The sequence below is a fragment of the Osmia bicornis genome, chromosome 7, assembly GCF_907164935.1.
Source record: "Osmia bicornis bicornis chromosome 7, iOsmBic2.1, whole genome shotgun sequence".
In the NCBI taxonomy this organism is placed as follows: domain Eukaryota; kingdom Metazoa; phylum Arthropoda; class Insecta; order Hymenoptera; family Megachilidae; genus Osmia; species Osmia bicornis.
This window is the reverse complement of record NC_060222.1, coordinates 7,923,227-7,944,500: the sequence shown is the minus strand read 5'-3', so window position 1 is coordinate 7,944,500 and position 21,274 is coordinate 7,923,227. Positions and strand designations below refer to the sequence as shown.

The window sequence follows — 21,274 nt, the reverse complement described above, 5'->3', positions numbered from 1 at the left end:
AAAATCATTACGGTAAGTTACTTGGGATCAGCTCCTTGACAACGTATCTGAAGATCAATGCAATTGAAGGTGGCTCCAGTAATATGTATATTTATAAAAGAAAAATTATAAAAATTAATTGATACGTGTGAGACTCGGTCCTTCTAAGTTTTAGAGGTTAGACCCTGTATAACATTCAACTGAAGTATTTTAAATTTACTTTTTTTATCTACGTTAAATCTGTCACATAGGTCTCTGATGCAATTAATCGGCTTTTAAGAGGTCGACTGAGCAGAATGTGAAAGAGAAGAAGAGATAAAGTGAAAAATCTTAACTTAATTACTTAATAATATAATTAGGACGAAAGTGACTAGTGAAAAAACTTTGCGCTTGTAGCCGGAAGAGGTGCTTGCGTTTCAACCTGGCTCGTCTCTGGGACGATTGTAAACAGATATTTTCTTGGTTGATTCACAGATTGAAGGGCGCAGGCGTCGTCTGGTTGGCGGCAAAGCGTCGGAACGCTCGGCTTACGCCAGTCAGTTGACGTAGCCGCGTCGTTCACGAAACACTATGTTCCGGATTCTCGCGATCCCGGTTTTCTGCATCGTGGCATGGGTATCCGCGCTGAACGATCCGTTGTCAGGTAAATCGAGTTATCATCCGATTAGCTGAACCTTTTGCCCTCGGTTTTCCAGTGAGACTAGATCTTTGTTTTGTTGAAACGTGTCACTATACAGGTGTTTCCTTTTCATTGTTAAACGCTGTTCGACAGCTTTCAATGGAATTGTTATTAATATATTTTTGTTTGGTGTTCATGATTTCAAAACTCTCCTGTCGTTGTGCGGATGTTATCAATTTTTAAACAACCAAGTTGTGGTGTGCTTACATCAGAATTCTGCCACTGATTCTATCTGGTTTGATACCCGAGTTTTGGTAGGTGGTTTTGTTTAGTGCTTCGAAAATTGTACGTCTTCATCAGCAACATAATTGTACGTAGCAAAGTGTGATATTCGTCTCATTTTTTTCTCATTTCATACTGCAATATAATCTCTCTTGCGAATGGTCACTCTATAATGATTGCAAACTTTTATTAATTCAATTCACAAGTCCAAAACGTTACGATCGTAATACTTGTTCTAAATGAAAAAAAAGAAAACAAAAATGAAAGAACACTAGGAACCAGTGCTATGGAATTTATAACGTGCATTTTTAATATCAGGTAGTCCTTCCATCTGATACATAAATTACTTGTTTATGATATCACTTGAAGGAGTTGTTAGTGTAGTTACATTTGTTAACCCTTGGATAACGGGCCATTAAAAAAGCCACAATTTTAATTTAATTTTGTATTTCACAATATTTTCGTTTTCTAAATTTTACACTGCTCTTTTAAAATTATTCTTCTAATATACGGAAACGTTAAAAATTATACAGTTAACTTCAGGATAATATCCTTGTTTGGATCACGACTGGCCCAGGCTGAACTGTTCAAGGGTTAAACGTAACTCGGGAAGAATAGTGAAATCATTAGGATGTGTAAAGCAAGTATTTTGTCATTTGTTATTTTTATATGATATTGAAATGCAGTGAAAGTTATACCAAAGTGATAATAAGGTGTTTAAATCTTTCTCTCATCAACATGCTTAGTATGTTGCTTGATTACTATTTACTAATCTGGCAACTGGTATTTTTTATAGATCTCGTGTTAGTATTATCTCATCTCTCAAGAAAACTTTCTGCAGGTGTGTTTCAGACTTCCGGATATTTTTTTCTCATTAATCACAATTTGTCCGCGGGGAATTTAGATTTCATTGTAGTTATTCTAAATAAGCTTTACGTACTTTTCTTGCATGGGTGAGCGACCATTATCATGGATCATTCTAGTTACTACCAGACGATAGAAGTCACGTACATAAGATTCCAGATATTTTTTAAATATGACGATTTTCGAGCGACACTGTATGTGAGTCATCGTATCTGATTCATTTGCTGAATTCCATGCTGTCTCTTATTCTAATGATTCTTCGTAAATTCTCTAATTCTGGCAGTTTTGTTTTATTCTATTATTATGATAGTTTTACCCTGGGAAATTATTTAACTTTCAAAGCATAATAGAAGGTTTTGAGAAGAATTATGAAAAATAAAAAATGTTTTAATTCGGTTTTAAAGAATTTGATTTTGTTTATTATTAACACGTTCAACCAATTTCAAGTACAAACTACTTGATTCTCCGTTTTTGTTGCAATATTGTATACTACTATTTTAAACAACTGTGTATATAGTTGGTGTGTTTTCGAAATTGAATTTTCCGGAAATGAAGACTGACGTAAAAAACTTCTTTCACGTACTTACAGGTACTGTTTGCATGCATTATATTATTTCTCTTTATAAGAATCACAATTCTGTAAGACAAATACGTATTTTGTATGTCACTATGAATGTTGTATTCGTTAACATGTTCATTTAATACTTCAATGATAAACATAAATACAGGGTAACATTAATGTATAATATTGCATGTATTTTCACGTGTATAACATGATAAAAAAATGTTCTTATAGTTCATTATATCTTATTTAGAGTTGCATAATTTTAATTAAAAAAACAATAAATAAGTACCACTCATATGGTATTATTTAGAAGCAGATTTATCATTGGAATAATGAGAAATAATTTAAATTAAATCAGAACAATCTATTTCCATTTTCTAAATTTTACACTTTCTTTAAAAATTATTCTAATAATATGTGAAACTCTTTCGTTTAACAATCATACATTTAATTTTAAGTTAATATCCTTGTATATATTTTGCTAGTTTGGCTCACGATTGACCCTGGTTTCGTTATTCAGAGTTAATTTAATTACTAACAAACTAGCATAAATTATTTTTACCTATTCCAATAATAAATTATACCTTTGCTTCAAAATCACCCAAGTTCTAAGCATATGAAAACTTTTCACCAACTGTATATCTATATTTCTCGCTCTTATTGTTCTGAAGGTGTTGCATTAAAGAAATTAGTATAGTCGCAGCAAATAATCGTAGGTTATTTGGAAACGTCGCTTATCTAATACGTAACCGTTTTATTATTTCTTAGAAAAAGAATGGTTACCCGTGACACGCGTGATAGCACTCTAGAGAGGTGATCGAAATCTTATCGACACGCTGAATCTCTTTAATCGCTACCCCCGTTTTAGTGCTTCATATATAGTTGCATAAAATGCGCGTCGGTACGGATTCGCGCACGACGTTGCGGAATCGTGTTGTAAATTTAGTTTTCTATCGATCGAAAACGATTCCACTGTTCTCGAAACAATCTTTCCCTTCCCATTTTCAATCGTGATATTTCATCAAGATGGAAGGTAGTTCAATGAAAGGAAATAAATTATTCTTACTCACGATAATCAGAATATTATCAACTTTCACTTATTGTTAGAGAAGTGATCAGATATTAGAAATGAAAGAAGGTATGATATTTTTAGTTAATTGTCTGACTTCTATGGTACTGAATATTAATGTACTATTGACCTAGTAATGTACTATTTTTAAACAGGAATAACTTCCTTCTCGATTATGAATTACGAAACTTAATACCTTTCTACACGTGTAAATATTAACCATTTTTCCTCGAAAAAATTTCACCGATAACCTAAATATCCTAATTATAGAACCAATGAAATTTCTATAATGCAAAGAAATTCTGCTCCACTTTTTGAGCAGCATTTTTCATTACCCATTGAACACTTGCAAACTTACAAATAAGATGATTTTTTAGCGATCAATGAAGAATATTTTGATCATCAGTATTAGGGGTATAGAAGTATCCGAAAATTTGGTTAGGGCGAAATCTTGAAAGTTTATTGAATACATAAATTTGTTCCGGTACCTATAATTTCGAAACTCGAACTTGATTCGAGACCCGAAATTCAATTACATCTGATTATACACGATAACATAAAAAGACTTTTAAACTGAAAAATTTATAAGTCTGAAAAATCATGCCTCTCGCATGAGTATCCGGCTGCGAGAGGATCACCCTGTATAGTGTCGGCTCCTGGATTGCGTTTCGGGTCTCGCAGGGAGTTTGAGTTCCGGGTTCATTACGGGTACCCGAACAAATTTTTGTTCTAGATAAACATTCAGAGTCTCATGTGACTCGATTCGAGCGTTATCGAACCCGATTCGAAGCTGATATTCACATACTTCTATCTAGTCGGCAAATATAAAGTCATTGTTTCTGCGATACTGTTCTGTATGCAAGTAGATGCATCTCCGAGATTTTGTTGCATTATATGATTGAACTTGTTTTGATACCTTTTGAAGAATATGTTAATGACTTTGAAGGTATAAAAGATGACAGGTAAAATGAATTTCTGTTCATTAGATGTCTCTATGGGGAAAGACGAACTTAGATTCGTGGTAAAGGTACATTCAAATGGAAACGTGCAAAGTCAGCATTGTGCGAGCCGCGCTCTTTCTTTCCTTATCCTTCTATTCTGCGCCCCTTTTCTCAGCCCCCTCGCCGCGCGAATCATGGCAAGTATAAATTATCACGGCGGAAGTTAGTCCAACGAACTCTCCTTATCCTTTTGCGTGATAATAATTACTCTCTCTTTCTCGACCAGTCGAGTGGAAATAGGTTCTTTAGTCGTCTGACGGGACACTTCGTAGATCGTGCGGGAGATCCCTCGTCTATTCGCACCGAAACAATTATTTCTACGTCTATCGAGGCGAGGATGCATGCGCTTGTTACGATTTAAATAGCAAATTCAAAAGTCGTAATTAGTCGGATCGATCTGCGGAACATTGACACTGTTTCATCAAGAATTGATCTCCTTTCTACAGGGTGGCTCGTAAGTCGGGAACAGGTTTAAATAATTATTAATTTTCTTTATTGTTAATATTATTTATTCATTTTTGGTTAATTATGAGGTATTATGAGTTTCCAGTTACTTAACTTTTTTTTTAAACAGACATGGCAACTTCAATGAATAAAGTAATTTTTATTGTTATTGCATCTCGTGCTACTTTACAAATATACAGAAGCGTGGGAAGATATATAAATTTAAAATAGTAATTAACATGACGTAATACTAAAGGCACTGAATTAATTTGTGAATCTAATAATATTTTTCTGTATCTACACAATATAAATAGTATAATTTTTAATATAAAATATGAATTTCTTTATAAGTTACAGATTATTATTATTTAGGTTTTTTGATATTGCATATAAAGCTGTCAACCGAAGTGGAAAAAATTTTAAATCGAACTGATGTACTATCCACTGATATAACGCAATGCACCTGTTGTGCTTTTGGGATTTGTACAGATTACTTAAATCTGCCTCTGATAGCTTTAAATTCATTATAGAATTATCCAAATTGGCTGTTACATCTTCAAATTGAAATAAAGTCCGCACTGTTTGAAATTTGTCAGTTTTCTTTTTTTTAAATGAGATCTATTTTACGACATTAACTCTCGGACGACGGACCATAGGAGGAACCATAATAATAATGTAATTGTGTATTCTATATTGTTTTCATTTTCTAAATTTTACATCGTTCCTCTAAAAATTACTTTTACAATATATGAAACTCTTTCGTTTTTAAGTTATTCATTTGACTTTACATTAATATCCTTGTATATATCTTGTAAATTTAGGTCACAATTAACCCAGACTTCGCTGTTCAATGGTTTATTGTGTAACGCAATATTATTAAGCTTCAACTACATTTTTACATTCCTGGGGAATTTCTATTCAGTTTTATTAGTGGCTCGTCAATCATATCTGAATTATTGGCGTAGATTTTACTTTAAAAAAATTCCATAGAAAAAAGTTAAACGGTGTAAAATTGCAGGATCTTAGTGGCCAATTGATGTCCTCTTTTTGTGAAATTAAGCGTGCATTGAATTTTTCCTTCGCTAGAACGATTAAAGCGAAGGTGTCACTTAAACGGTATTGTGTTTCATAATTGAATGGGTGTCCAGAAGAGGATCTAGGAAAACGTGACAACGATTAATTTCTCACTGTAGTAGGTAATTACATAAGTAAGTAGTAGTGTAACATACGTCTTTCGTCCAATTTAAAAAATAAATAAAAGAAATTTATTAACTCGAAATTCAAAATTGCGTATAAAAATCATTATTTCTAACAGTTAGACGCGGCATGCAGGGTCGCGTCTAAATTTTTTTGGGCCTTAGGAAAAATGAAAATCGAACCCCTTCTCATATACATTTATTTCAGTAATAACAAATTCTTCTATACGAGCTCTATTTGCCAAGCTCTAATTACGTGCTTATTTTGTCTAAAAGAGTAGGCATGTATCAATTTTTTACAACATAAAAATGAGTTTTATTTTAATGAACGCATCAAGAACATTAAACTGAATAAAATTCTTTGTCTTCTTCAGAAGTCATAAATTATATCATATGAAGTAACATTTGTAACATATACCCTTCTTTTAGACACCTGTTTAATGAATGTTATGAAATAGACTTTATGTTTAAATAAAGAAACCTGACAATTTTCAAATGATTCGTATTTCATTTCAATTTGAAGATGTCACATTCCATTTGGATAACCCTAAACTATCATTTTATTTTCTAAACATTCTTCAATCCTCTAATTGTTTGTTATTGATGTTTAGCATCATTCAGATCCTACGATAAAACAAATAACAACTCCAGTATTTGCAACATACATATAAATTTTATTTACTAATTGTAAGTAAGGTGAATGCCCTTATTTCTAATCACGTTCCGATTTCTACTCACCAAATATATTTCTTTTCATTATGAATATTTAGCTTATAAAATCGCTGTAAAGAACATAATATTAAATTATTTGCATACTTCCTCAAGAACAAATCTTCAGCTAAAATATGGAGGAATGGCCAAGTCAGATTCTGCCTCTTAAGTTGGACTTCTTTCTTTTTCTTTCCACAAAGTGCTATAGATGAGGGATAAGTGGACTCATTATCGTTTAATTGACATTAGGCCGTAATGACTGATACCTTCATTTCCATTTCAATTACGGTTTGAAATTAGACCCTTACTTTTCACCGAATATTTTGACACAGACACATTATTTCCGTTAATTTTTACACCACAAACAATGGTAGACAATGGCAGAAGCAAAAGAAAAGATTAGAGTACTATGAATCGATGGAAAGAGCGATAAAAGCAGTACGAACGAAGAAGATGGGGTGGAAAAAGGCTGTTAAAAGGTTTTTATTCAGAAGCTGAGAAAACTGAATATATTTGCGACTTTTGCACATAAAATTAACTAAAAAGATTGTTTCTTCTAATTAAAATATAAACTTTTTTTATTTACAATCTGGATCATTAAAAGAATATTGTCTATGAACATTTTCAAGAAATACTAATAACAAGTTCCTTGAGTAAATAAATGTTTAAAGTTAAACTTAATTTTTTTTCATAAATTGTCGATTATTTTGGGAGGTGTCCTGTACTAGAGTACTTTTTCATAACTTTCATTTCTGACATTTCTTGTTAACTTTTTAACTGGGGCGCTAACTTACCAAAAACGTATTGTGTCAAACGTTACACGACGAGTTAAATCATCATTCCCAGTTACAAGGTTAAAAATGTATGAAATTAAAATTTACCAAACTTAAAAAAAAAAAAATTTTAAACCCAAACTTACAAAACGTATACAAGGATTGAAAGAATAATTTTTAAGTAACAGTATAAAATTTAAAAACAGAAAATAATATGAAATACAAAATTACATTAAAATTGGAGCCTTTTCCGTGGTCTACCGTTCGAAGGTTAATATGTATCAACGTTGAGGCGGATACAAAGAGTTCCCTATTCGGTATGTTTAGTATGTAATTTCACAGCAAAACTATTCTGTTTCTTAATTTTTGTCCACAAGTGTAGGTCGTTTAAAACTTCACTGCAGTAATAAATTAACAATATTTACACTCAGTCTGTTTATATGAGTTGTGTTTACTATCTGAGGTCGTCAAAGGTAGGATAACACTCTTAGCAGCCCCAGAAGTAACTAATATGTACTCCATCTCGAAATGTCCGTCGCTCACGACAGTAGAAGATTGACAGTAGCAAAATTTATTACCAGGGACGCTCCGTGCATATAAAAAGTACTTGTGCAAACTTTAAAAGGCCGTTCCCTTCCCTCCTGGAAAGTTGATGAAAATAATTAAAAAATTGATATTTTTATAATCATAACATTTATTTTTTAGAAGCCATTATAGTATATGATATAATAGAATTATTACTAAAGAAATTCAATTTTTTTATTTGTTCAAAGGAGCCCATTATAATTAATTAAAACTTAATGATACTCACACTTTTCTGAATAAAATCAATAAATTGCAGGAAAAACTATCCATAAGTATTGAATGCAAAACTATCCATAACACTTGAATCCAAACAAATACAAGAGACATTTTTCTGATATTGTGGAAATCGAGTTAGAAATTCGAATGTGTTAAAAAAAATTCACGTAATGTCTCTATAAAAATTGAGTTATATTTAATACTTGGCGTATATGATAGTAAGGAGCATATACACAAACTTCTAACGAGTTTCATCTTTTATAGTTTATAAGTTATTCAATATAATAGAAAATAATGATATTGCACTTGCAGCCATTTGGCACTAAGTAGATTTTTCACAATAAGTACTTTGTGGGAAAAATGGTAAAAAAAATGAAACACCATATTTTAAAGATACGTGAGTGTTAGAAAATGCTTTTATTATGAATACCAATATTAATTTAGGGTCATTAAAACTATACTGAATTCCAACTGCTTGACGATTGGTCTCGTCCTTGAGACGAAAGGCAAACGACAACATTCCACATGCCAGAAACAAAGTCCGACAATACACACATATTAAAAATGTCTTGTTACTAATGGTAAATTAGTGCTTATATTGCAGCGTAGGAGACAACAAATTACCTGCATCCGTGTTCGCGTCGCACGATTGCATGCTTGCTCGAGCGGTTGGTTTTAAATTTGGCGCTGCGCGAGGGTGTGCGGTTGGACGACGTCACGCGACACTGCGCAGGCGCAGGCGGCGTGTCGGCGGTGGCGGCGGGGTATGGCCCGGGACCGGGCCCGTGCATTGAACCGTGATCGGTCAATTTGTGCGGGTGCTTTTCCCAGAATTTTTTTGAGTTTCCCGAATCTTGTAAAAGAGTGAATTGTGTTTTGGATCTTGGACTGGTGGTGTTCGTTGACAGGCGCTGTGGCTGTCGGGCGTGTGTCCTATTGTTGAAGCACTAGGTGCTGTCATTTTATCTGCCGTGCGGCCGGGCGATCTTGTGGGTGGTTCAGACGGCTAACTGTGCGCACAGTTCGGCGATCGGTTGATTCTGCCCACCTGGCTAGCCGTGCAGTTAGTGGTGCGTTTTTACGGCCACTTTGTCCTCTTTGCCGGGACGCCTCCTGTGATCAGGGTTTGTGATTTTTGGTAAGGACCACGACGATTTGTTGCGACGTCGGCGAGGTCCCATCCGATACGATTGGTAAGAGAGCTCTCGATTGTGCGATTATATAACAGCTTGAATGATTATACAAGTGCATGTTAGCTTTAATCTCTAGTTTTATTTCACATCTTATACTATTATATTTTGTTTGTATCATTTTATGTATATATTCTTTTAATAGAATTTGTTTGCTGGGACCAGGCTTTTTCCCCACTTTCGACTGGGGTTTTTTTACAGCCGGTACCCGTAGAGTAGAGTCAGTTAGGGTTTTGAGTTATTAAAGTTATTTTTCGTCTTATACTATATATCATTTGTTTTATTTATTTGCCGGTGTCGCCAATTCCACCTTATGTCCTTCCTCATTTTATTGTAACTCCGAATATGTAGTCGGAACAATCCATTTGACACGAAGTTATTTCAATTATTTGCATAGCAGTCAATCTGTCTAGCCTTTAAATAATACTTTTATATAACAATGGATGACATAAATTATTTGCAACATTATGTTTAACCATTCCATTAATCATTCCTGTTCTTAACTTAAACATTTTAAGAAATATCACTTGCATCCCTTTGGTTCCAAGTACCTCATATCATATACATAATCAAATAAAAGTTATTAGTGTTTATTATTAATTATACACCAAATATTATCAAATCACAGCGGAATAATAAAAAATAAATATGAAATGAAATGAAATAAAAAAGGAAAAGTATGCGTAACTGATCTAATTTTTATTTCGTCCATACAGAGCATTTATGCCTGCAGTGCTCGACAGATAAAGGGTTAAAATTCGAAATTTGTTAATACATAAATGTTTCATCAATATTCTTAATATTTAGAAGTCTGCTAATTTTCTATTGTAATCAAGACTAAACCAACGAACTGATAACTTAATATTGTTCATTTTAAATTAAAAGTAGCCCATATCCTAAAATGATAATAAGCATTATTTATACTATGAAGAAACAATAATGTTTAGGTCATCAAAACTTTTTACAGAGCACTCAAATATATTTCAGAAACTGTAGATTTCTCATAGTGAAAATAAATCGATAATTTCTTCAGTATTTCGACACACAAGCGATATGAAATTGAATATTCTCTAATGGACAATACAACAAGCTGTAAATTGGTTGATTCATTATTTATTCCAATAAAGAACTAATCAATTTCTATTGGGAATGTTGATGAAACATTCAGACAGTCAATTTCATCAGGCTTCAAGCTTTACATTTATATTTCATGTGTGTTATTACTTGTATCATATCAAACTGTCTGTTTTGAAATCCGTTATTTGATATGCGACAATCTAATGAAAGTTAAACATAAGTTTTCAAAAAGGATAAAAGAATAAATTGAATAAAGGAAAACTGGGTAAATATAAAATTAAGTTTCATTCCTCACCCAAAACAAAGTACTCAACAATCATTGCTGCCACATTTGTTTACAAGATTGCTGTAAATAGTACTGTGCAAAAAATAATAGTATTGATAAAATACCTTTTCGGTATAATACACTCCAAAAATGGATGTATAGTGTAACAATATTTTTAAAAGCAATATCAAGGAATAGATTTTTTGCTATAACAATAATTATTAACAACAAATACCATAAATGTTTGTAAGTGGGATCATCGCGGATATATCTCGTACTAAATGTGGAAGGTTTAATCGCAATCGATACATTCCCTGCAGAGTAACCGCCGAAAGATATAAATGAAGTGTTACGTTTATTGCGATAAAAGTCGTTATGAATGAAAAAATGCAAAATGTTTTTTTAATGGGACCAATCGGAAGACATACTCTACAAGATGCAAAAAGTTTCGTTTCGATTGGTCTATCCGTCTCGGCGTAATCGGTAGACATACACTGAACGTACATGAAACAGTACGTTTATTGCGATAAAAGTCGTTATGAATGAAAAAATGCAAAATGTTTTTTTAATGGGACCAATCGGAAGACATACTCTACAAGATGCAAAAAGTTTCGTTTCGATTGGTCTATCCGTCTCGGCGTAATCGGTAAATATACATTAAAAAAGAATTTAAAAAAATATATACACATCGAATTGAGTATCCTCCTCCTTTCCGAAGTCGGATAAAAAATCTCCTGGCTTTAAGGAAACACGTTCGCTTCTAGGCTAAATCGAGTTGCATATACATATTTTTTAGTAAATTAGAGAAAAGATTATTGCGGTTCGGAACGGAGCCAAGATAGAAATGCATAAGCATAAAATTGAAAGGATAATCGGACGAACGGGAAAGAGGAAGATGCGGGCGCATTAGAAGCCACTGAGATATGCCGTCGCCATTATGCACACCTTGCGGTATAATGAGCGGCCAGGCTAATGACTTAGCACCGAATTATCACTCGTCGCACGGCCGACGTCCCCATGAATCTACTATTCCGTTTTCTCACTAATTGCATGAACTTTATTATCTAAATTAGTTACAAATTTGTCTAATGCACTTGAAAGAATATTAATTCATTGAACGGCAAAGTATCTAAAAATATAGAACGTGGAATTTCTTTTTGTTTAAAGCTTAACTTTCACTGCAGGATTTTAAATTTTTGTGATTATATGGGTGAATGGCGATAAATGAGATTAATGATTTTGATGATCTGTGTGATTCTTGACTAAAGTAAAGGGACTTGACTTCTGTTAGATAATCTAGATAAATGCATGTCATATCATTTAATTGACAGATTTTCCATTACTAATTTAAATTTATTTATTCTGCTTCTTATATAAAATTTATAGTTATTTTTTCTAACTACTATCTACTATTTCTGTTTGTGTTTTCCGTTGTTATAGAAATATTCTTTCAGGTGAGTAGAAACATCAATAAATACAGTGACGATCAAAAGTTACGTACCACTTTTTGATCCTTTGAAACCTCCTGGTATATACGTGTGCCTACACTGATTTCTTAAAGATTAATTGTTTTCTCAAGATTGATGATATAAATACTACAATCCTTTTTTCAACTCTAAATTATTTTTGTATTAAGTATTAAGGAATTTTAGGATCTTGAAGCTTTGGGATCTTAGATTTTTAAAATATTAGTTTTTTAATTTTTTAATTTCCTAATTTCCCCATTTTCAAATTTTCAGATATTTAATTTTTTAATTTTTCAAATTTTCACATTTTGGAATTTTTGAGTTTTGAAATTTTGGAATTTAAAGATTAAAAATTATGGAATTTTTGAATTGTAGAGAAACCTAGTCAGATTTCCGATTATACACTTCTACAGATTGTGAAAAATTATAAAAGTTATGAGTAATATCAGCTGTGACCTGGGGATTCACTCTATAAAGGGGGGGCGGGGTGTCGCGAAATACAAATATGTTGGGCGCCAGCCACACTGTGGCAATCGAAATCAAGAAAAGGGAAATGGGGTGTTGGGCGTTCACAACGGAGGGGTCTCGGGCACTTTCGTCCGTACAGTTTCGCGGGGGAGTGCGCGAGGAGGAAATAGTGGGGGACGGGAAGGTACAGGGTCGGGATGGGTTCTCGCGGGGGTCTCTACGTTACGCGTAGCTTTACAAGAGGACACGGGGGGGGGCGAAACAGAAGGGGTGGCCGTTGCCAATCTCACACAGTATAATAAGAGGCTTACCAACGGGGCACTCCACACACAAACTCACTTTCGCAAACTCTATGGTATAATCGCTTTCTACTCCTGTATCGCTTTTCAATAACTCCGTGACGCTTTCTACAATGATAGCCTAGGGCTCAATGACGGCTCGTCGTCGCCGCTGCGACGATGAGACCGTCGTGGGATATTTAGGGGAGGGGATGGGGTTTGGAAGAGGCCTCTTCCGGCACGGGACTGATCGATTTATCGATCTTCGATATACCGGTGATCGGGGTCGATGGGGCTGACGGATTTCCTGCGGTGACGGGTGGGCTGAGGTCTTCGGGTTCGGCGACAGATGGCTCCGTGGACGTTTTGTACTCCTTTGGGTCGCTTCGTCGGAATTTCTTGGGAGTCCCTCGTTGCTCCGTGTTTGCTGGAGGGGTGGGTCTGTCGCCGGCCTCGAAGCTTCTGTTGAGGGTGGTCCTCGTTGTGGGTCAGTCCGTCGCCTCCATCGGTCCGACACCGGTGGGGAGGGAGAAAGGGGTAAGGTGAGGGAAGGGTTACGGGTTATCATTAGGTGGGCGTGTGAGTGGGGGAAGCGCAGCGATTGTAATGGGGGGGGGGGGGGGGGGGGGGGCACGGGTGTCACCACGTTACACAGCATTAAAAATTCGTTTTCAAAAGGTTAAAATAGAATAACTTTTCTATTGGATTAGTTAATTTGAATTTATTTCAGACGGTAGAAGGGTTAGTTCACTTAACGGTGTGTTCCAACTGTTTTGAGAAACTGCAGTTGACCTTTATAACGTTATCTTATTCATTCTTTTATACATTTCATACTTCCGTTCACTTTAATTCTTATGCACATTTTTTTTTTCAAAGACAAATTATTTTCCTTTATTTATTAGAAATAGGTATACAAGTAGCACTGATCACTAATAACCATCTTGGCCCCTAATTAATTATACAAGAATTAAAACTAATGAATCATTGGAACATCATTTTATGTATCTATTTTACTATTATCATTGTTTACTCTATATAATTAATTAAGAAAAGTCTACATCAACTGTAATAATAACGGACCAAGGTTACCAAATTAAATAAAACTGATTTTTCTTTAATGTTTGTTTAGTTCTAAGAAAAATAAAGCGAAGCAAACGTAAATTTAATTCTCAGAATGATGGTATATCGAGTTAGATTATTTAACCTTTTATCTTTATATAAGTTATTATCACAATTTATAAAATTCGAAATTAACACAAGAATCTGTATAAATATACAGAATATCGCTTTTTAATATTTTGTAATATTGTTACTTTTTTCAATAGCTCTTTTCATGCCTATAACCCTTGAACAACGCAGTTTCGGCCAATTGAGACAGTTACATAAAGGGGAAAAGATATCAAGGTAAAGTTAAATGTATAATTTTTAAACGAAAGGGTTGCATATATTGGAAGAATTTTTAAAAGAGCAGTGTAAAATTTAGAGAAAGAAAGTAATATGAAGTACAAAATTAAATTAAAATTAGGGCTCACTCCATGGTCCGCCGTTCAAGAGTTCAACGTTTAGGTCACATATTTTTTCGTTTTATATTCTTCTATACTTTTCCTTTATCACATTTATTGTTACTGATATTTCTCTGTCTTTTGTATGGGAGAGTTTTGTTCCTGTATATTGAACAAAATATTATTATAATAATTTTTTACACAAAAGGTGCAAACTTTTCTTTAAATATTTCCTTCTCGTGTTTTCTTTTTTTTCTTCTTTCTTTTTTCTTTTCTTAAACCATGAATCATAACCAAAATCACAAAATTTTATTTCGTTAAGAGTCAAATATTTACTTAATTCCATTTTATAACAGTTGCAATCTATATTATAAAGACACTTAGGTTGTGATATCAATCATTGGTCAGTTAGAAAGTCTTGCCTGCTGCGTAATGAGACGTTTAATTCAGAGACTGACATTGATGTACGACGCATCATGCCTTTCCAATCCTTCGAATGACGCGGCTGAAAGCTAAGGACGAAGCATTTAAATTAATTGCACCATCGATTCTAACGAGTGGACTGTCAACGTTTTGATTCGTTGATTACATAGAAGGGTGACTGGTGTTTGATTTATCGCGTATTTCGAGTTATTAGACGGCGGTCATCCGTGATCGACGCAGAGGGGTGCATATTTCATTATAACTGACGAACCGTGTGCTACCTTCATATTATTTGTTTCTCTCCCTTTGTCGTCATTTTCCACGATATCATACGCGCTGTGTGTTCTCAGAGAATATTTTGTATTTCGTTATTAAAATGCTCGTATCGTCTATTAACAATAATAACAATAACACGAATAATTATTAAATTTAATGCAACAAGTTATAAATTTTTATATTATTGCATACCTTAATTTAAATTTTATATAAGAAGAAATATTTTTTAGTTTAAAAGAATTTTAGTTAATATCCATATTACTTGTTTAACTCTTAAATATCATAGTAAGGTCTTTGACACCGTCAAAGCGAAATCTGTCATTTCTCTATTCAAGGATAGATAACGGTATAGGTAATATAAAAAACTTTGTTATCTTCTAATGTGAGAAACACTTTAATAAACACGTAAAAATAAAATTGATAAAACAATGCTACTTGTACAAGCCATAGTAGTTAAAGATTAGCCCTGAACTAGTAAGATTATTCTATTTACTCAATTGATTATTGAATAAAGATATAATTATTCTAAAATTACAAATACATAAGCAATAAATACACTTTATAAATTCGAAATATCCTCTAATAGTAAAATTAAACATACATTTGATAGTCATTTGTTTAACACTTTCATTGTTCTTCATTTTTTTTTTTTTTGCAATGAGGTCGGGAGGCAGAAGAGAGGGTGTGCCCCAACCTCCAGGACTCCCGTATTACGTTCCGAACAGAAATTTTTACACATTCACCTTGTGTTCTCCCTTATGTTACCATCATCGAATTGTCCTCAGTGTTAACTGGGATCCTGTCAGCTGTCCTTTCCGAGGCGAAAGCTATGTTTGTTCCCCCCTGTCCGCCTTCTCGAAAGTGGTCCCGTTCATTTTGGGATTTGTTGTCTAGGCGAAAGCCATGTTTGTCCCTCCCCCCCCCCCCCCTTCTGTCCTTTTTGATGGTCCTGCTCCCATCATCTTGATCCGTCGTACCCTTGACCTTGGTTGGTGGTGCGAACGGAAACCATGAACATCGATAGTTTGTTTTACATTCTGGACCTCCCCTGATTGAACGCAAAACAATCTTTGATATTTCGAGATAGTCTATCTTTTCCAGACATAATTCCGATTGTTAGCGTAACAGATTCCTTCCTCGAAATCAGCGTGGTCCCACGACTCAAAATCACGTGTTGTCCTTGGTACTGAATATCGCCGGATGTAAACCCGAAACATCATTCGTGTGGTCCGATAATCCTGACCACTCTAGAACGTTCCTTATCGGTTCCACGAAGATGATCGAAATTCCTTATACATACATTATAATAATCCGAATTTTCTACTAATTCACTAAACACTGTAATATTGTATTTCCACCACGCCGGTCAGTCCAAGTAGCGAATTTAAATTTTTATTTAGCATTCGTTCAAATTCCGTAATCTGTAATAATTTTGAAAAGCATGTTTCCTTCCCATAACGTTAAGATCAAAACAATTTTGTGAAATTTATTATATTTTAATGAATAACGAAATCTTTAGTATGACAGGAAGAGTAAGGGAATATTCGCGAATTAGAAAGAGAAAGATTTAAACAGAGAGAGGAACGCACATGTCCCTGCTGTACCACCGATAAGCGAATCCCGCCTCCTTACGCATCGACACCGCCGTCTAATTCGTTAGGCGCACAACAACACAATGTAAACAATTTCGGACGAGGCCCGCTCTGGTCTTCTCCGAGAGGTGCAGATTGCGACACTCTTCGACGTACAATCGCGAGCAGCGTGTCGGCGGGTCCGCGAAGTGGTTCAGAGACGAGTTTTGTTCTAAGTTGTTTGAAAGTAGCAAATAGGGCAAAAGACTTTATTTTCGTGTATTCATTTTATTTTTCGTTTATTCTGATTATTATTTTATTCATTATTTTTATTCTTCAGTTTAATTTTATTTCTTTATAAATACATACATTTACGTAGTTTTAGTTGAATAGACTTCGTAATAGTTCACGCGTTAAAATTGTGTATCGGTGCAACAGTTCAGGGTGTGTGCTCTACTCACCTTCCTTCAGAAACCAGTCAACAGAGAAATAACAGAAATAGGAATTTTTCCACATAATCCGGTGAGTCGTTTCCATTACTCTTCCGGCCGTTTAATGAATATTTTATCAAGGAATTTCCAGTAGTCAAAATTGACGTAGTCAATTTTGATTGTAAGAGTCTTCTTCAATTGGAAATTCCTAATTCTAAATTGTATTTCATCACATGTATTTGTCTATTTCCGGCCAATAATTGTGTGTCTCAAATCTAAATTGTTCACGAACTAAATCTGCATTTTCTTATATTTAATCGCATTATTATATTTCATTATATTTTAATATTTTACACCTATTATTATTATATTTCAATATTTTATATACTCTTCACATTCCAATATTTTATATATATTTTATACCTTTCAATATTATATGTATTCCATTATATTTTAACATTTTTATTTTATAATATACCATCTGATTCATTTTAATCAAATCTAATTTTCTTTGACATAACCTTTTATTAGCCTCCTTCATAAATCCTATTATATTAGCGATCTGATGAAAGGGCCCGTATGGGACTAGCGTATCTCCGAACTCACAAATATTTAATAAATTTTCCGGCTTTACCGCGTCACACGCGCGTTACGTTATCGATAGTTGCATTGCTCGACTAACACACTACCACATTTCATACTCTTACATTCATATATCAGCTGACACTTCCACACAGTAGCGTCACAGTCACACGCGCGCGCGCCGCACGTAACACCCGCGTAAGTTGTCCCTGCGGGCAAATGCTCGCTTACCGACTAACAAAAATTATTTTGGCGTTACCGACATGAATGTAGTAGTTATTGGAAGATTTGAGTGAGGAGCGGGAAAATTTTAAAAAATCCCGCTAACAAAATAATTAGAGTAGGAAAAATTTGGGAAATAAGTTGAAAGAGCACTGGGGGCACCTGTGCACATACAGGGCAAGAGCCAAAGAATGTAGTAACACTTTGATTTTGATTGTTCCTCAAAAACCATCACATCAATTCACCCTCGGACGGCGGACCACAGAAAGAGCCCCAATTTTTATTTAATTTTATATCTTATTTTAAATTTTACACTGTTCCTTTAAAAATTGTTGTTCCAATATATGAAACTCTTTTATTTAAAAATTATACATTTAACTTTAGGTTAAAATCTTTGTATATGTTTCGTAAGTTTGGATCACCATTGACCCAGGTTCCGCTATTCAAAGGTTAAGGGTTAAGTAATAATTGAAAACGATTAAAATATGTAGTAAGCAACATATTAATAAAAAATAATTGATTTAAAGCTGTAGGGTTAGAGTTGTTTAAAAATAATTTGTTTTCTGGTGCTTAATTAGTAGCGCAACTGAGAGGGTGGGGGCAGTAGAGTTAATTAGAATCTTTTAAGAAATTAAACACTTTTTTAACAAAGTTCCAGAAAATGTTGTCAAGAGTAAATAGAAACGAAGAAAATTAGACGTAATATTATTGCGACATTTATAAAACAGAAAAAATTTTACTGCCTGCTTTTCCCATTGAAAAACTATGGTTGCGCTATTGTGTCTAATAATAAAAATTCATTCAAGTTTAAATTAAATAAAATTTTCTCTTTTCTTCTCTCCTCTTTTCAATGGAACCATTACATTTTCGTCGACTTCCGAATTTTTCCAAAAGTTTATTATCTAAAGATACAATGATATTCAATAAATATAAAAAAAATTAAAGAAGGAAATGGAAAGAGGTAGACAGATTAATTTTGTATACGGCTGGATGTAACATGAGATAATTGTCTATAATCCAGCGGTAATTATTTTCTTTTCCTTCTCAATTTCCATAATCCTTTCAGCCGTACATAAAATTAATCTGTTTACCTTTCTCCTTTTTCCTCTTTAATTTTGCATATCACGCTTACTGAATATTTTCAGATATAATAAACATTCGAAAAAGGCCAAAATTTACGTTCATTTTACATTAAGTAGCGTTACTTACACTAATGTTGGACATAAATCTTTTAATTAACTCTGATTCACAGTTCTCAGAAACTGTACGCATGAATTGGCGTTGCGAATGATGATGTTAACAGCTGTTTAGATACTCTTGGGTCAGTAGCGCTAATTAGGTTTCCTAATTCACTCGCAGAATTTGAAATACGTTGATGCCGTACACCATCCCTTTACTCTCTCTTATCAGTAGGAATGATGACACCCATATATTTTTGTTATTTGAGCGAAATAATCAGATTTATTGCGCTGTATAACAACGACTTTGAGATCAACGTAGGTGTATTAACACATTGACTACTACATTGAAAATACATAAGAATTTCTTTCAAGATATATTGATGCTCCAACAATATAAATTTTATACAAGGATTTAATGATATATAAAATTATATTTAAAAATAGTAATTTTATAATTGATTATTAATATACAGATATTTGTAAGTATTAAGAATAGAAATAGTTAATTTTCAAATTCCAAAATTTTAAACTTTCTGTTTGCTATCTTACATTATTAGTGTAATAGCAACGCTATTCAATATAATGTTTATCTACTCTTTTCTTTTAATTATTCTAGTACAGTAGATTCTCCTTATATTGCTATCTAAGTGATTTGACTTTTACATTAGATTTTCAGGCATGCTCTTTCATCATCTGAGCCTACAAAAATAATACAACTTTCCCCTTTCTCCCTTTCTCCTCTAATTGAAAATATAGAAGCTTAACTTTTTCGTTCCTATCGCCTCTTCCACGGCAGTATAACGAAAGTTGCTATATATCTAACTTATAGTGACGCTTATCGAATCTTACCGATTCAAATACTAGGCTTGTTATGCATAAGTTTGTAAAAGATTGGTTTTACGTAATTTTTAATTATTAAAGAACATTTGAGATAAAAATTTTCATATTTGATACATTTACAATACCATCTCATTTGAAGAGTAGATTCATATCATTTTCTACTTTTGAGAAATAAACCTTTATCCATTAACATACTGATATTCTATTTTATTTGAATGTGTATAAGTATTATATCTGTAAATATGCGAAAATCAGATAGTTGAGAAAAACTGGCACTGTTGTAAGATTTACCTAAGGCTAATAACCAGGCCCTTAAAACTCCCTTATTTCATGTTGTAACTGATTGTAACGCGAATTAGTTCTTATGTAGGAATACTTGGAGCGCTGATGTCGATACTAATACATATAAATATATGATATCGGTGCACTGATCTATATAACTGGATACGGCATGATGCTCTATGCCTGCAATTTTTCAAATTCGCCATCTTTGAGAATTTACCACTTTCCCCCCTGGCGAAGGGCACCAAACTAAGCTGTTCCACACACTACAGTGTGTACTATATAGTATACGTACACATAATACGTGAAATAATGAGTAAAAAGATAGATTTATATACAATATATATTTTTTATTAATTAACTAGTTCAGTTTACAAATAGAAATTTGCATATATCTAAAGAATATGTACGAAACATACAAAGAAATACAACTAAAAGTATATGTAGATAAAATAATACACAAATACAATGTGTATGTTAGAAATAGGAAAAACATTGACCGGGGTACTAATAAATGAGACAGTGCCGAGAAACCTTTTATTGCGTGCTGTCATCCCAACAGCCAGCGCCTCACTCCCGACCGATCCCCCACACCCCTATCTCGGTCGTTCGCTCAGTCGTACCAATAATACATAATTACTTAATACATAAATTACTTAATACGTAAATCTATCTGGTTTTTTACTTATTCTTCCACTTCTTGTCTTAACCGAGTCCTTATTATCTACCTTATTATTTAATTATTTAACAAGTTCGGTATCTTCCTGCGCCACTTCTAAAGGGTAGATTCGCTGTATCGGCCTTTTTAATAATCCATTTTTTGTTTTTAATAAGTACACTCTAGCTCTGCCATCTCGCTCTGCGATCACAACAATTCGTGCTAGCGGCCAATCTACTCGCTTATATAAGTACATCG

General features: G+C 33.6%; 1 protein-coding gene across 1 annotated transcript in view; it reads left to right on the top strand.

The window, feature by feature from the left end:
* Nucleotides 1–546: 546 nt before the first annotated feature.
* LOC114879613 (neurotrimin-like) overlaps nt 547–21,274 on the top strand; it is a 538,060-nt gene continuing 517,332 nt past the window's right edge. Inside the window, exons 1-2 of the mRNA XM_046286422.1 lie at nt 547–622; nt 2,262–2,333. Of these exons, the coding sequence (XP_046142378.1) occupies nt 550–622; nt 2,262–2,333 (145 nt within the window). The 5' untranslated portion in view covers nt 547–549. The remainder of the gene's footprint in view (nt 623–2,261; nt 2,334–21,274) is intronic.